The sequence below is a fragment of the Berghia stephanieae genome, chromosome 8 (genome assembly GCF_034508935.2).
Source record: "Berghia stephanieae isolate SIO BIC M18660-M18661 chromosome 8, UCSD_Bste_1.3, whole genome shotgun sequence".
Lineage (NCBI taxonomy): Eukaryota > Metazoa > Mollusca > Gastropoda > Nudibranchia > Aeolidiidae > Berghia > Berghia stephanieae.
Genome location: NC_088367.1, coordinates 8,716,411 through 8,732,274, shown reverse-complemented (window position 1 = coordinate 8,732,274; position 15,864 = coordinate 8,716,411). Strand labels below are relative to the sequence as shown.

The window sequence follows — 15,864 nt, the reverse complement described above, 5'->3', positions numbered from 1 at the left end:
TGACTCACCTCACCACATATTTTATGTAGCCTATCTTTCTATATGGTGGAGTCAATAGTAATGGCGATATCATTAGTTATTGGTAGTGACTGCAGGTCGCCAATTTGTTTTTCCTCTACCATTCTGTCAGCATTGGCAGACTATATTCGATAAAATTGTTTTATTAATTCTATATTTGTTATTTAATACTTTTAACCTATATTTATACACAAAAAGGATATTGAATAATATAATTTATTTGATTTCACAGCCGTTTAATATGATCTCGATTTTTCCATTTTGCTCCCTATAAAATCAGTGTGAAATGAAGCGATTCACAAAAAGATGGTGATTCGGGACCCAGATGTTAATAACTATGTTACTAGAACTACAATGCCCTTTTAACAACATTTTTAGCCATTAGAATTCCCTGTTCTGCTAACAGCTATTTTAGGCAGACTTGAGAGCTTTACCTAAAGAAGGCTGAGGGTTAATCTGAGCTTTCTTTTACGTTTGAGACTTATTTGTGTTTAAGTGTTGAGACTTATCTTATGTTTATGGTTGCTATTGTAAAGTGCTTTGAGCACATTTTGTGGATATTGTGCTATATTTTTTTAAAAATTGTAAATGTCAAGCTGAAGTGTTTGGTACTAGGTAATAAAGGTCTAACGTTTACTTGTTACCAATGTCATGATGACCAAGAAAGGGGAATTTAAATCCATATATTGTATAAAATAATACTTATTAGACCTGTAAATTCTCAGTCAATTAACTGAAATCAGTCAATTTGTCAAATTCAAATATTTAAAAAAAAAGGAAAGAAAGAAAGAAGTGAAGAAAGAAAGAATTCACAAATCGTAGTCGAATGACCGTAAAGTAATTAGGAGTGTTCCATAACGCTACGCATAGCTCATGGGAGCCGTTAATATTAACGATGGATTTATTGCCAAGGCTAAGCGGCGCTTTTTAGAATTGGCGTGACTGAACACATCCCAGTGTAATTTCACACAGCCTTCGTTAAATTATTTTTTCACTTTCCAACCTGTCGTGATCCCAACGGTAGCCAATTTTAACTGAGCCGCCGAGCGATAAATTTCACTGTTTCGTCTAAGCCAAAATTGACCACAATTACAAGCAGGGTTTTAAAAGTATAAAAAAAAATAAAATGCGAATGCCGGAAGTAACATCTCTAGTAGATGATGGAGACACCTTTAAATCGAAAGTTAGATTAGGATAGATTGCTACAAAGCACATTTCGATTGCCTCACATTGTAAACAAACTGGTTGATCGTTTCTTCACTGATTGAGTACCTGATTATAAGAACAATGGTAAGTAGCCTAATTAATTCCCGTGCAAATCAGGACGTTTTCAGCCATTGTTTTTGCTCAAGCCCAAGCGAGCTTGCTGTTTTGTGGCGATTTACCTTAATTTCGATTCTTTGAATTTTTCCGCTACGCCTGCCGAAGTTTCTTCTTGATAATTCACTTCTACTTAATAATTCAGTGTATTGGCCAGAAGTCATATTTATTTAAGTTTTTTTTTCTCTGTCATTTACTGATTGAAAATCAAGTTTGCTCATTGCTACATTATTCTAATGTTCTCACAATGGCTGAGCTGTTCGTGGATCGCAATTCAGACTTGTCGAGCATCGATAAAGTTAAAGATGTGAGTGTGAGGAATAAATTCAATTGGTCATGGCTAGAAGTTAAGGATGATAATGGTGATTATTTTTCTGACTATGTCAAAAAAAATTCCAGAGGCAGGAATATGACTTTGATGAAGTCATCTTTACCTATATGAATGACATGCTTATTTAGCATTCCTTCTACATCAAATTATGGCAGTCATACTTCCAGTAAGAAATAACACCCACTATTTTAATGTATTGTTTTTATCACTCTCCTCTCCAATGATGCCCTTATTTTTTTTTAAATAATTGAATCTTCAGTTTGTCGAAGAGTTTCAGTCAATTTTTATAGAGCTCATTTACAGGTCTAACTTATAGATTCGAGCTATGTTTATATATTTTATTGAAGAGTAAGAATATCATTTGTTAATGTCTGAAAAACTAAAATTTCACTCTTCTTCTGGTCTTTTGACTTTTATGAAGTTTGTGTTTTCAACATCTTGTTCGCTCCAACATCAAACCAGGTTGAGAAGGTGGGTCACCCATGAAGATTTGGAGTCATGCAATTTGTTCTTTTTCTCACCAGGAACTATGGGCGGAATTGGAGAAAGAGGAAATTCCTTCGCATATACGAGAAGCTCGGTTGGAAAATTTGAAGAAGCAATCTGAAGAATACACAAAGATGAAAGAATTGAACTTTGGAAGTTATACGTACGTAGTAATCATTGATGTTATATTTTAAAACTCTTTTTTCACATTCGTGAGATTTCTCTCCTGTAGAATATTGTCTGATTTTTATCATTACTTTACTTCCTTCTCCTCTCTCTCTCTCTCTCTCTAGCTCCTCCTCTTTCCCCTCTCATTTTGCTCAATTTTAGATTCGGAAAAATACTATATATTTTCATGGAGGCAGCGTCAAATAGCAGTTACTGGATTTCCATCTGAAGTAACCACTCTGATTAGATGTGGGCAAGTCACATGACATTCGATCACAGTATTCTCTTATAATAACAATAGGGAAGAAACATCGTGATGTGACACCTTATTTTGTGGTTCCTAAATCCTTGGAAATGTATATGTAAACAGTCCTTTGGAGGACTAATAATGAATAGATTACATATTGAATCATAAGGTGGCATAACTATTTTAGTAGCAGGATGTACATAGGCAGATTCTAAGAATTACGGGACGTAAAAGAACGAGGATGGATGATCTTTATTGACGACCAGCATATATTTAGACTAGACAATAAGATGTCATCACTCTGACACCAGAATATTATTTACACCATCTCTCTGACACCAGAAGATGGATTACACAATGTATGTATTCAGTCCACTAGAAGAGTAGTTTTACACTTCCAATGAGATAGGAACCAGTTTTTTTTTGACATCACACTTTTCGTCCACATTAGGGTGGATTTTAAGGGAAAATAATGTTTGATGATGCACAACTTTATATAAAAAATGTTTGTACCCTTCTTCACACCACTGTACTGTAAGGTACTTTTGCTTAGGAATTCCATGAAGGATAATCGGAAATCCATCAAACACATGTCTGATGTCAACAGGAATCATCCGTGTTGTCCAAAGTGAGCAAATTGGGGATTAATAATCTTGCAAAAGGTTAAAAAAAAAACAAACAATACAAAGCAGGGCTTGAACTTGAAGCCTTCCTTTGGGTCACAGTGCAATGCCAGCCATTGGCCTACCTCACTGCCGTCTTAAGGAAAAAGACCGTTTGTGACCTCATATTACAAGTAAAGATACAGTCTTTTTTCTTAAGATGGCAGCTCACCCATAAAAGGAAAGGTATAGAAAGTATAAATTTGATGATTGTCTCGGCATTGTCGAAAATCTTAACCAAACTATTTTTATTTATTTTTTCCATAGATTGATTCCAGATGAGAAAAGCTTCCTTGATCTGACCACCTCAACCTCCATCGGGCAGTGCGTTGTCCATTTTTTCCATCCTGACTTTAGAAGATGTGCCATCGTTGATACACATTTTGAAGTGAGATCATTACGGAGTTTGTCTTTAATTCTATACAAAATTATTTTGTCAAGATTGTTTGTTGCTGTATAATAAAAATTAATAATAATAATAATAATAATAATAATAATAATAATAATAATAATGATATTAATAATAATAATTGTGGCGGGTTGTGTGTTATTGTTGTGGGATCGAGTCCAACCGATAGCTCAATGGTCTGGATTCGAACTAGTATGCGCGCTATGGCTCTCGTTACCAGCTGCACCACTCAACCTATATCACAAACGGCTCAGGTTTAATCTAGGAGGTGATTAAGAATTGCCTTAGGATCCCTTATAACTTAATTGTATTAATAACAAGTGAGTCAAGACAATAGTAACGCCCAATACAATAATAACAATTCTATACATAAAGTTTAATTAGATTGTACAGGAAAAGATAGAAGAATAAGTATTTATTTGATATCGGGAAGGATAGCTCTAATTGAGTGGATCTAATTTATTATTTATTTTTCTCTTTATTTTGATATAATCATTTGTGTCTGTGGAAAATACATTTGAAAATGGTATAAGCCCGTTTGGCTTATCTTTATCCCGCCGGCTTGCTTGACTGAGGCAAATGTATCAGCTAGTTCCAGGGTTGGCGCCTGCTTTGCAGAGTTTTCTGGACATCACAACAGTGTGTTGTAGTTAGGGGCTGACATCAGGGGTTTACCACTGTTCAAGGACTGGGATGCAGGGATTCGGCACGACTGGGTGCTCCAAGGACACGGAAAAGGACAAGGACCTTCAATTTAAGAGTTAAAACAACAAGGTCTTAGAGCCAATCGAGTTTGTCTTTCGCCACCGAATCGTCCTTGAGCGACACATCATAATAGCCTTTATTTGCCGACAAAGGCAAGGAGAAGCAGTAACTCCATGATAATGGTAGTTAGTATATGTTTTAAACATCAACTGACAGTCGAGCTATCTTACATGATGAGAATTTAACAGGGTTGTGTCCCTGGTATTTCTTTATTTATTTTTATTAATTATAATTGAGGTTATGATGTGGGGCCGGCGATTGGCGGTGGGGTACAGACATTCAAGCAATACATATTGAATATAAATGAAATAATAACATAGATCATAAACAACTGTTAACTATAAAATAAGATACATATAGATATAGTTTTGTACAGGTATTCCAACTTACGAACATCCATGGAATAGCACAATTAAAATATATACACAAACTATAATATTAATAATAGATAGATTAAATTGAATCTCGTTCCACTTTGAATGTTAACCAATAATTCATTTTACCTCCAGCCGAGGGATGACAACTTTTTTAAAGTTTGAAATTGGAGGGATAGCTCTTCTCTCTTGGGCTTCTTAGCGTGTGTGTGATTAAACTCAGAGATGAATTTGAGTTTTGTGAAATGAAAAAGAGCGTCTGAATTATGGGAATAGCCAATCAGAAGAATGTTCCTGTTTAAGATAGCCAATGATATCCATATGCTTTGATTAATACGGAGTAACGGAGAATTACCGGAGAGATAGGACAGTAATTGCAATTTTAGCTACTCTTGAACGAGACAAGACCTCAGGGCATATACACGTTGGAGTCTTGTTTGGAAAAAGTAATAAGCAGCAGGCATGAATACAATGGGCAGACAATTTGAACAGGTAAATAAGCCTTAAGCTGAAAGTGAGTGTTCCGTTATACAATGGAAAGGTTTACCACCTAACGACCAAAATTTCTGTTAGAAAAATTTAGAGCTTTATTGGAGAAAGACTGTCCATGTTTGAGTATTTTAAATGGAGGTGTTAATTAAATATATGTCTCGTCCACTAGGTTTGAAGTGGTTTTAAATGAGACACTGACGAATGATAAAGAAACACGCAGTGAAAGAAAATCGTTCGTTACAATAATAATGATAATAATAATAATAATAATAATAATAATAATAATAATAATAATAATAATAATATTAATAATAATAATAATAATAATAATAATAATAATAATAATAATAATAATATAATAATAATAATAATAATAATAATAATAATAATAATAATAATGATAATAATAATAATGGTGATGATGATGATGATTATGATGATGATGATAATGGTGATGATGATGATGATGATGATGATGATGATTATGATGATTATATGAATAATAATAAGAATGATAATAATTTATATTTGTATATCGTGTTTCTTAAAAAGCATCTCAAAGGGCTCAAATGAATGTAACAGTTCTTGCAACACTCTTGAGTAATATCAGCATTTATTTTTAAGACTAGATTTAATTTGGCGTGATCAATTTCCATGACTTTTAACTTTTGACATTTTTTTATCTGATTTGTTTCCGTTGGTTCTATTTCTAAAAAGGTAATTTTCCTGTCTGATTCCGCTTTTTAATGGATAACTGTCTGAGTACTTTTTTAAAAAAAATTTGGAAGCAAATTAAAAAAAAAAAAAGTATAGGCATTGTTTATTTTTGTATACTTTTTGAATAGTAATTATTATGTTGTTTCGTTTTGATGAGTTTTACAAAAAAAAAAAGGGGTGGAACTTTTTATAAAGTTCAAACTGCTTTATTCCTGTCACAGAATTTATGTAAAAAGTATTTTGAGACCAAGTTTGCCCGTTTGAATGTGGAAAAATCTCACTTCATTGTGGAGAAACTCAAGATCCAGATGCTGCCTGCCATACTTTGTTTCAAGAAGGGAATGGTAGTTGACAGGTATTCGTCAGTTTTTTCGTCCTCTTTTACCTCTCCTTCTCCTCCTCCTCCTCCTCCTCCTCCTCCTCCTCCTCCTCCTCCTCCTCCTCCTTCTTCTTCTTCTTTTTCTTCTTCTTCTTCTTCTTCTTCTTCTTCTTCTTCTTCTTCTTCTTCTTCTTCTTCTTCTTCTTCTTCTTCTTCTTCTTCTTCTTCTTCTTCTTCTTCTTCTCCATCTTCTTCTTCTCCTCCTCCTTCTTCTTCTTCTTCTCCTCCTCCTTCTACTTCTTCTTCTCCTCCTCCTCCTCCTCCTCCTCCTCCTCCTCCTCCTCCTCCTCCTCCTCCTCCTCCTCCTTCTTCTTCTCTTCTTCTTCTCTTCTTCTTCTTTCTTCTTCTTCTTCTTCTCTCTTCTTCTTCTTCTTCTTCTTCTTCTTTCTTCTTCTTCTTCTTCTTTCTTCTTCTTCTTCTTCTTCTTCTTCTTCTCTTCTTCTTCTTCTTCTTCTTCTTCTTCTTCTTCTTCTTCTTCTTCTTCTTCTTCTTCTTCTTCTTCTTCTTCTTCTTCTTCTCTCTTCTTCTTCTTCTTTTCTTCTTCTTCTTCTTCTTCTTCTTCTTCTTCTTCTTCTTCTTCTTCTTCTTCTTCTTCTTCTTCTTCTTCTTCTTCTTCTTCTTCTTCTTCTTCTTCTTCTTCTTCCTTCTTCTTCTCTCTCTCTCTCTCTTCTCCTCCTCCTCCTCCTCCTCCTCCTCCTCCTCCTCCTCCTCTCTTCTTCTTCTTCTTCTTCTTCTTCTTCTTCTTCTTCTTCTTCTTCTTCTTCTTTTTCTTCTTCTTCTTCTTCTTCTTCTTCTTCTTCTTCTTCTTCTTCTCCTTCTTCTTCTTCTTCTTCTTCTTCATCTTCTTATTTTAATCTGTATCCCATTATGATTTTATAATTCCAGGATCATCGGTTTTGAGGAGCTTGGCAACACAGATGATTTTCCCCTTCTGGTTCTTGAGAGGAGGTTGGCAAAGTCAGGTCAGTAGTATAACCCATAATAAACCAAGAGATTAAACAGTTGTCATGAAAACTTGGACTTTTGAGCTTTTGTGTAGGGCAATATCCACTAAACGTGCTCAAGGCGCTTTATAGGGGGTCCCTAGCCAACTTCAACACTTAACATGCAGGACGACACATGATGCCTGTTAGGTGATGTTACAATTTTTTGGACAGAGACAACGCTCTTAACAGCCAGATACTCATTTTACACCCGAGTATGGTGATAGAATGTGAGTAAAAAGCCTTTTCCAAGGACTCAACTATGCACTGGATAGAGTGGGACTCAAACCCAGGATCCTCCGATCCCAAGGCGAGTGTCATACCACTAGACCACATAGCTGAACCAAAATTAATCCTTCAGAACCATTAGGCCCATGGAGCTGGAGTTTATCCCGGTTCCTAAAGCGTAAATCGGACAATAGCAATTGTTAGCTATCCTTTTGATAGGATGCTAGTCTATGACAAAGTACTTTCTGTCAGATTTAACAGAACCAGGGCTGTCAGAAAATAATCTTGATTGCACCCGGGATTAATCTTGATCCCTTTTTGTGTGAAGCGAGTGCTCTACCAACTGAGCTATCAGAAAACCCAGGTAAAAGAGTGGTACCACCAAAGAGATTCAATACATTTAAAATCACATCTATAGATGCATAGCAAAGCCATTTTTTATAAGTAGTTCTCACTAAACTGTATCAATCAGACTATAACACTCAAGGTTACACACAGTTTTGTGTTTTGGTACTTTATTTCTGGCTGGTGGATGTTGTGAGTATGCACACATTATCAATATATTGGGCTTTACTTTGTACCCAGAAGGTAAACTTCCCACTGCAATTTTCTGGTTTTGAGAGCAAGTCACCTCACTCCAGCTCAATTTGCTGGGTTCCTTCGTTATTATTCCAGCCTTGAACTAGACCTTAAACAATCGGGATTAATGAAGGGAATGTTATTGGGTTTTGGGGGGGGGGGGGGGGATTTAAAAAAAAATTATAGGTAGAATGATTTGTTAAGTTCATTTTGTTTTCTCTAGAAATTATCTGTCACATTTATTATTATTTATTTTTTGGATAAAGAATATTTGAGAAAAGATTGTCGTGAATGTTGATGTGCTTTCTTTTTTAAAAATTTTTCTTCTTCTTTTCATTAAGTCACAACTCAGTGCATTGAATAAAATTGTGACTGCAAGTATGGTGAGAACAAATGGACATATCTGAGCCTTCATTTTGATTTTTTCGATTTCTCTGTCAAAGTCAATTTGGCCATTGATTTTTAAAAATATTTTCGGGCAAGGAATTCCATGTTAAAGTAATTGTAAATCAAATAAGCTGTTCCATGGCAGCCATCAACGTTGTCCCTGCCTTCACCCACTATTTTATTACAAAGACAAAGTCACATGACCCTCCAGTCAATTGTTTTATACGATTTTTGTTTCCAATTCATGTCCAGGTGTGATTGAGCTTCCCGAAGACGAGGATCCCTCCAAGAAGACCATATTTGGTAAAAAGCCTTCAATCAAGGGGAGGAACGACAATGACAGCAGTGATGATGACGACGATGACTTCTAAGACGATAATAATGTGTAGGATGATCTGAAGAAAAAATTAATTTAATCATTTTTGAATGTCCATTTCCTATAAATTCAAAAATAAGGAATGGAAACTAGATTTCATAGGACATTTCGGGGGCAGGGGGAGGGGGGGGGGTGCTCTAAGTTAAAACAACTTGCAAAGATCAATTATTAGTATCAAGTGAAATTTCCTACAAAAGTTTTGAAATGTAATTAAGATGAGATGAGTTTAGATTTTGTATTCTGTCAGTTGTATTGAGGCCAAAGTTCAAAGGGAAGAATTTGAATTGAGTAAGGCATTCAATGATATTTGAAGCCCGAGTTTGTCCCTTTGGCCTGAAAAAAGGACTGGCATTCAATTCCTCTACTTTGATAAAATGATAAACCGTGGACTAATTTAAAAAAAAAAAGAAAGAAAACCCAGTGTCTCTCAATCTCCTTTAGCGTTTGTCAATCAATATATTGTCTGAAGCACACACCGCCTCTTTTCCCAATACCGATGCGTCTAGCATTGGAGAATTGGATGGATTTCTCTGAGAAGATATTACTTGATAGGCGACGTAAACTTTTCAGTGGGCTAAAAATAAACGCATATTGTGTTCATGTCTTACAGGGGGTGGAGTGGGGAGTTTTTTTTTATTCTTTTCATGATTTCCAGCTTTTTAAAAATGGATTTTAATTTATTTCCGGCATCTAGATCATCTCAACATAATACCATTTAGAGGCACTAGGTCACATTTCAATACAAGTTTCAGGCTTTTTTGGCCTGACCTTTTTGCACCCATGTGATTAAAATGTGGAACCTGTTATATTTTAAAATTATTTTAAAAAATATTTTTTTCATTTTAAATTCTGATTTTACATATTGTATTATGCACTGACTAACAAGACTTTGTGTTATGCGTTTCTGTGCATTTAATAGTTTGTAATAAGATGATAATTTATATAGTGCTCAAATTACAAAGTCATTTTAATGATATTCTCTATGCATATTTAATCATGTGAGTCGATGCATTTTCTGCTGAATTGATTTTCTTCCTCCCATTTGATTTGGGGCAACTCAGTTTTTTTTAAACATCAACATGAATATAGATGTGTATTTTGTGTGAGTAAGGTTATGTGAATATAGATGTGTATTATGTGTGAGTAAGGTTATATGAATATAGATGTGTATTATGTTTGAGTAAGGTTATGAATACATTTTTTTTTCTTGTTTTTTAATACCTGTGTACACGTGATGTGCTGGGTAAACAAGATATCTGTGAGAACGTTTAGATTTGTTTACCTGATATATTTACAATGGCTTAGACGTGTTAGTGTGTGTGTGTGTGTGTGTGAGAGAGAGAGAGATATTTAAGATGGCTTAAACGTGTGTGTGTGTCAGAGAGCTAGAGAGATAGCTTAGACATGTGTGTGTGTTTGTGTGTGAGAGAGAGAGAGAAAGATAGATATTTACGATGGCTTAAGCGTGTGCGTGTGTGTGTGTCAGAGAGCTAGAGCTATACTCATTGTGTCTGTGTGAGTGTGTGTGTGTCTGTGTGTATACGTGTTTGTATGTGCATGTGCATTTGTTGTTTTGAACAAAGAATTTTACAAGTCTTTACATTTAAATTACCCATTTTTTTAAAAGTTCTTTTTTTATATATCTTGATTAAAAATATATGAAAATAAAAACTTTCTTTTAAATGGAGAATATTTTTTAGAATTATTTTTTCCCCACTCTGTTCAGACCATTTGACACTGGGGGGGGGGGGGGGGGGGGGGGGGGGGGGGGGGGGAGAGAGAGATCAGGGCAACGAATACGTTCTGCCTGTAGGCCTTTTCAATTCACTATCAACTTATTGCAATTCCCGACATCCCATAGTGGGCAGTGAGGCACTTACGGTGTCTTCTATCCCCCTGTATCTGTTTTCCAACTTGCTTTCTGTCTTTGTCTTGGAATGAGATTACTTGGTTTTGTCAAGGCCGTGGCCGATACCCTGGCTGAGAGGGAAACAGTCAAATGTTTAGTTAGAGTTTTGGGAGATGATATATTTTTCCTTGTAAATCTTCTCTCTGTTATGCACTGTATTATTTTTGTTTACATGTTATATATGATTTGTAAACATTTGAGTGTATTCCTCTTAGTTGGGGCCTGTGCTTGTGTCTGGATGAGACTTTTAGGTGATCTCCAACTAAGTACTTTGATAGTGCGCTCTTAGAATCTACACCTGTTTCCTATTTGAACAAATTCCCCTTGGTCTTACCTTTTCTTGGGTGCTTTAAATGTAATTCTATAACTTTTTACTATCCCAATTTCTTCCTTTTTACTGGCACTGATATGACCTTAATGTGTTGCAAGCGCCGTAAAACTCTTAAAAAACAAAAACAAACAAACAAACAACTTATTGTAAGCCTGTAAATTCTCAGACAATTGCATGAAATCAGACAATCATTATTCTCTACCTCAGGGGACATAATATTAGACTAATAAATTTTAAGAAATTTGCTCCGGTATGTAAGAAAAAATGATTATTATAGCTTAATTGAAATGGAAAATTACGGGGAAATAAAAAACCATGGATGGCAATCCTGAATCATATGGTACTATGGCTACTATCTCTCTCTCTCTCTCTCTCTGTCTCTCTCTCTCTCTCTCTCTGTCTCTCTCTCTCTCTCTATCTCTCTCTCTCACTCTCTCTCTCTTCTCTCACTCTCTCTCTCTTCTCTCTCTCTCTCTGTCTCTCTCTCTCTGTCTCTCTCTCTATATATCTCTCTCTCTCACTCTCTCTCTCTTCTCTCACTCTCTCTCTCTCTCTTCTCTCTCACTCTCTCTCTCTCTCTCTCTCTCTCTCTCTCTCTCTCTCTCTCTCTCTCTCTCGGGGTCAGAATAAATGGTTTTGTCAAGGTGTCAAACACTGACCTTTGGACAAGAGCAAATGGATGTCCAGGTCAGACGCTCTCAGAAAGTGGCGATGGGTTGGTTATACCCTTTAGAAGGAGTCCTGTAATGTAACCAAGCTGGCTCTTGAATGGAACCCGCAGGGCAAGAGGAAACCGGGTCGTCCAAAACAGACCTGGAGGAGGAGCCTCCACTAAGATGTGTGCATCTCCAATCTTACATGAAGTGAATGAGGCAAAGGTCTGTGCCAAGGACAGAAGATGGAAGAGTTTTGTTGAGGCCCTATGCTTCTCCAGGAGCCAAGAGGCACAAGTCAAGCAAGTCATGGTGAGAAAATATGAGTGAAGAGCCTTTCCCAAGACTCCAATATGCACTGCTTTCTTCAGGATTCGAACCTTTTGATTGACGGGTTCCAAGCCGATTGTCATACCAGACGACCACAAAAGCCTCATTTAGAGTGTGCCTATGTGGTCTAGTGGTTTGACACTCGCTTTCGGATCGGAAGGTACTGGGTTCGAGCCTCACTCGGTGCATAGTTGAGTCATTGGAAAAGGCTTTTTACTCACATTCTCTCACCGTACTCAGGTGTAAAATGAGTATCTGGTCGTCAACAGCGTTGTCACTGTCCGAAAAAATTGTAATATCATCTAACAGGCGTCATGTCCCGTCCTACATTTTAAGTGTTGCTGTTGGTCAGGGACCCCTTGTAAAGCGCTTTGAGCACGTTTAGTGGATATTTCCCTATAGATAGAATGTCTGGTCTTTGTTATTGTTTTTTGCCATCCGCGTTTATGAGTAAATTCACTAAACTGTATTAACCGGACTATAAACGTTCAAAGTTACACATAGTTTTGTGTATGGTACGTTATACTTCCGGATGTCAATGTTGTGAGCATCTTAGCCAAGCACATACCATCTATATAAAAGCTCAATTAGAAAAAGAATTTTTTTAGAGTTTATGCTTTTTATTTTGCGCTGCCAGGTTGTATTTCACGACAATCAGTCAAGGAATTTTAGCCTTTTTTCTTAAGCTGTAACTGTAGTTATTTTTATTATTTAAAAAATTTGATGGAAACTTGTAGATTTTGAGTTATAAATAGAACAGTTTTGAAAGAAAATACATGACCCCATTAATTCACAGTATAAAGCATAGGACTGAAATGATAAATAATGATGATAATGACAATAATAATATGTGATCCAACGTCTCAAAACGGTATTTTGTCGGGATGAATCAGATACTAAATTATAGTCAAATTAAAGCTAAACTGACCAACATTTTGAATAATTGCTATTTAGCAACCTGAAATATAATATTCAATCTCCTCAATAAAACATACAAACTCAACGCAAGTCTGATATTTCTGGCTATAAATTCAGTTTTCAGCATTTTAATCATCCCGACTTAATACCGTTTTGAGGCGAGGGGTCACATATTATGTAGTTGTGATAAGAAGAAACAGGGGACGCTACTCATACTTAAGTAATCTATGTTGTTAAATATAACTAGATTGCCTCCCTTTTACTATAAAATTGAAAGAACTTTAATTAGTTTATGGATTGTACATATTCTTGCTCAATTAAAGAGTCAATAGTTTGGTGACAGAAGATTCTAACTACGTCAGAAAGGTGTGATGTAAAATAACTGGTTCCAATCTCATGGGAAGTGTAAAACCACTCTTCAGGAGGACTGAATACATATCTTGTGTAATTGATCTTCTGGTGTCAGAGTGATGACATCAAATATCTAAATAAATGCTGGTCGTCAATAAAGATCATCCATCCTCCCTTTTTTACGTCCCGTAATCCATAGAATCTGCCTGTACATCCTGCTACTGAAATAGTTACCGTATGTCATCCTATGATTCCATAGCGGGCAGGGAGGTACTTACTGTGTCTTCTATCCCCCTATATCTGTTTTTCAGTTGCTTTCTGTCTTGACCCTGGCCGGAGTTCTTGGCTGAGAGGGAAACAGTCATAGTAAATTATCTCTCTGTTATGTACTGTTATTTATGTATTTTTAACATGATTGGAGTGTATTCCTCTTAGTTGGGACCTGTGCTTGTGTCTGTATGAGACTTTTAGATGATCTCCAACTAAGTACTTTGATGGTGTGCTCTTGGAATCTACATCTGTTCCCTATTTGAACCAATTCCCTTTGTCTTACTTTTACCCCAGGTCCTTTTAATTGTACATCTAGAATTTAGAATGTTTTTACTATCCCATTTTCTTCCTTTTTACTGGCGCTAATATGACCTAAATGTGTTGCAAACCCTTAAAAACGAAAAAAAAAAAAAAAAAAAAAAACACACCAAAAAAAAAAAAAAAAAATCAACAAACAAACAAACAAACAAACAAAAACCCAAACCGCCCTATGATTCAAGATTTACCCTATTCATTATTAATACCCCGTACTGGTTTTATACAAACGTTAGCTTGAATTTCAATAATTTGTTAAAAAACTTGAGCTTTTATATATTACATAATATCCACTTAACGTGCTCAAAGCGTTTTACAAAGGGTCCCTGACCAACAGCAACAAGTAACGTGTAGAAAGTGACATGAAGCCTGTAAGGCGAAATTACATTTTTTTTTCAGACAGAGACAATGCTGTTAACTGCAATTAACTCATTTTACACCTGAGTACATTGAGAGAATGTGAGTGAAGAGTCTTTTCCAAGCACTCAACTATTAACTGAGCGAGGCTCGAACCTATGATCTTCCGTTTTAAAAGCGAGTATCATACCATTACCACATAACTGCATTTCCAATGATTTTGGAACCGGAACAGAAGAAGGTGTGGTCCGACTTCTCTGCCTTATTATAGAACGGCTATGTGGTCTAGTGGTATGACACTCGCTTTCGGATCGGAAGGTGTTGGGTTCGAGCCTCGTTCAGCGCCACGTCGAGTCCTTGGAAAAAGGTCTTTACTCACATTCTCTCACCGTACTCAGGTGTAAAATGAGTATCTGGCCGTTAACAGCGTTGTCTCTGTCGGAAAAATTGTAATATCGCCTAACAGGCGTCATGTTTCGTTCTACATCTTACGTGTTGCTGTTGGTCGGGGACCCCTTGTAAAGCGCTTTGAGCACATTTAGTGGATATTGCACTATATAAATGCTCTAGTTTTTAAAAATATTATGATTTGTAAGCCGGTCCTACGGTACACATGATTCTGATTCATTCCTGTTACACATTCTTACTCATGCCTCTTACCATGAGGTCACTGTACAAGATGACCTGTTTTGATGTTTGACCGATGTGAAGTCTCGGCTTGTCATTTGTATTACATTATGTATTGCTATCCTGTTTATGTCGTAAGTGTTTTGTTTTTATTTTATTTTTTAAAATTTTTAATTTATTTATATTTTTTTTTGGGGGGGGGGGTTGTTTGCTGCTGTTGTTGTTTTGTTGTTGTTATTGTTGTTGTTGGTAATAATAATAATATATAATAATAATAATAATAATAATAATATAAAAATAATAATAATAATAATAATAATAATAATAATAATAATAATAATAATAATAATAATAATAATAATAATATTGATTATGATATTATTATTGTTATTATTATTATTATTATTATTATTATTATTATTATTATTATTATTATTATTATTATTATTATTATTATTATTATTATCATTATTATTATTATTATTATTATTATTATTATTATTATTATTATTATTATTATCATTATTATTATTATTATTATTATATTATTATTATTATTATTATTATTATTATTATTACTATTATTATTATTCTCATTATATTATTATTATTATTATTATTATTATTATTATTATTATTATTATTATTATTATTATTATTATTATTATTATTATTATTATTATTATCATTATTATTATTATTATTATCATTATTAAATTTATTATTATTATTATTATTATTATTAGGATTGAGAGAGTTAATTGGAGGAGAGTAAAACAATGAAAAAGACGAAAACACGTGTTATTACTTTTTTGAAGAGGTACTTCAATGAATTATCAAGACTCTCACAGCGAGACAAGTGTCAATTTGAAAACCAATCTC

General features: G+C 34.9%; 1 protein-coding gene across 1 annotated transcript in view; it reads left to right on the top strand.

Annotated features, from left to right (window-relative positions):
• The window catches only part of LOC144978121 (uncharacterized), an 11,328-nt gene extending 717 nt beyond the window's left edge, over positions 1-10,611 (top strand). The window contains exons 2-6 of the mRNA XM_078923760.1: positions 2,194-2,318; positions 3,500-3,620; positions 6,211-6,344; positions 7,254-7,330; positions 8,798-10,611. Coding sequence (XP_078779886.1) covers positions 2,194-2,318; positions 3,500-3,620; positions 6,211-6,344; positions 7,254-7,330; positions 8,798-8,916 — 576 coding nt within the window. The 3' untranslated portion in view covers positions 8,917-10,611. The remainder of the gene's footprint in view (positions 1-2,193; positions 2,319-3,499; positions 3,621-6,210; positions 6,345-7,253; positions 7,331-8,797) is intronic.
• The last annotated feature ends 5,253 nt before the right edge of the window (positions 10,612-15,864 follow it).